The 1085-nt window shown below is 62.5% G+C and overlaps 1 protein-coding gene across 1 annotated transcript in view; it reads right to left on the reverse strand.

Moving 5' to 3' along the window:
- Nucleotides 1-1085, reverse strand: part of CD37 (CD37 molecule) — a 4687-nt gene that overhangs the window by 1465 nt on the left and 2137 nt on the right. The window contains exon 6 of the mRNA XM_015565453.1: nucleotides 8-73. Within this exon, the coding sequence (XP_015420939.1) occupies nucleotides 8-73 (66 nt within the window). The remainder of the gene's footprint in view (nucleotides 1-7; nucleotides 74-1085) is intronic.

The raw sequence follows: 1085 nt of genomic DNA on the forward strand, positions 1-1085 counted from the left end.
CTTTGTTTCCCAAGCTGGGCACCCGGAACCAGTCCTGGGGAGAGTTCCAGCCGCAGCAGCGCAGCTGGGAGAGGGACAGGGTCAGAGGGGCCCGGGCGGGGGGTGGGGGGACAGGGAGGCAAGATGGTTGGGGGCCCTGGTCGGCAAACCGTGGCTCGCGAGCCACATGCGGCTCTTTGGCCCCTTGAGTGTGGCGGCTCTTCCACAAAATACCACGTGCGGGCGCGCGCGTACAGTGCGATGGAAACGTCGTGGCCCCTGCGCAGAAGCCGGTTTTCGGAAAGGAGATGGACGAAACGAGTGTGCAAGACGCGCGTGGACGGGAGAGTTGGAAGGGGTCGACCTCAGCGAACGGGCCGCAATCAGATTGAGGATGTTTTTAGCAAAGGCCAGCCTAGGAGCACCCTAACGAAGTTAATAACAATGGACTTACCTATAGAGTTTAAGTTTTAAAAATTTGGCTCAAAAGGAATTTCAATCGTTGTCCTGTTGCTATTTGGCTCTGTTGGCTCATGAGTTTGCCGACCACTGGTTTGGGGGATCAGGGGACTGGGTCATGGTATGAGGTCAAGGTGGGAGCAGGGGGCCGAGTAATGGGGTGCAGGGTGGGGGCTGTGGGCTGGGCTGGGATCACGACAGGGTCAAGGGACACTAGGGGAACATGGGGTTGGGAGAGACGAATCACGGGGCGACCTGGGGCTAGAGGAGAAGCTGCAACATCACGCTGTGGACCGGAAATTGGGTGGGCAGTGCATTCAGCCTTAGTGAGGGAGCAGGTGGATGGGGGGGCGCGGGGCCACAAGAGTGACCAGAGAACAGAGTCGCAGGTGGGCCGGGTCCCGTGGGACCCAGAGTCGCTAGGGGCGGGGATTGGGGTCACGCTAGGGCCTTGGGGGTGAGGGCGGATCCTGTCGAGGCAGAGGGCCGGGCCTTTCCAGGGTCTGGAGGGAGCTGGGGAACTGGGCCATAATGGGGCCAGTTATGGGGTCATCGGAGGGCGGGGCCCCAGCGGGCGTGGCGGGAGTGGGGTGCGCAGGTGGGGGGACATTGGGGGCGGGGCTAGAGGGCGGCTGCTCCTCCCGGAG

This window comes from Myotis davidii, unplaced genomic scaffold, assembly GCF_000327345.1.
Source record: "Myotis davidii unplaced genomic scaffold, ASM32734v1 scaffold2100, whole genome shotgun sequence".
Classification (NCBI taxonomy): domain Eukaryota; kingdom Metazoa; phylum Chordata; class Mammalia; order Chiroptera; family Vespertilionidae; genus Myotis; species Myotis davidii.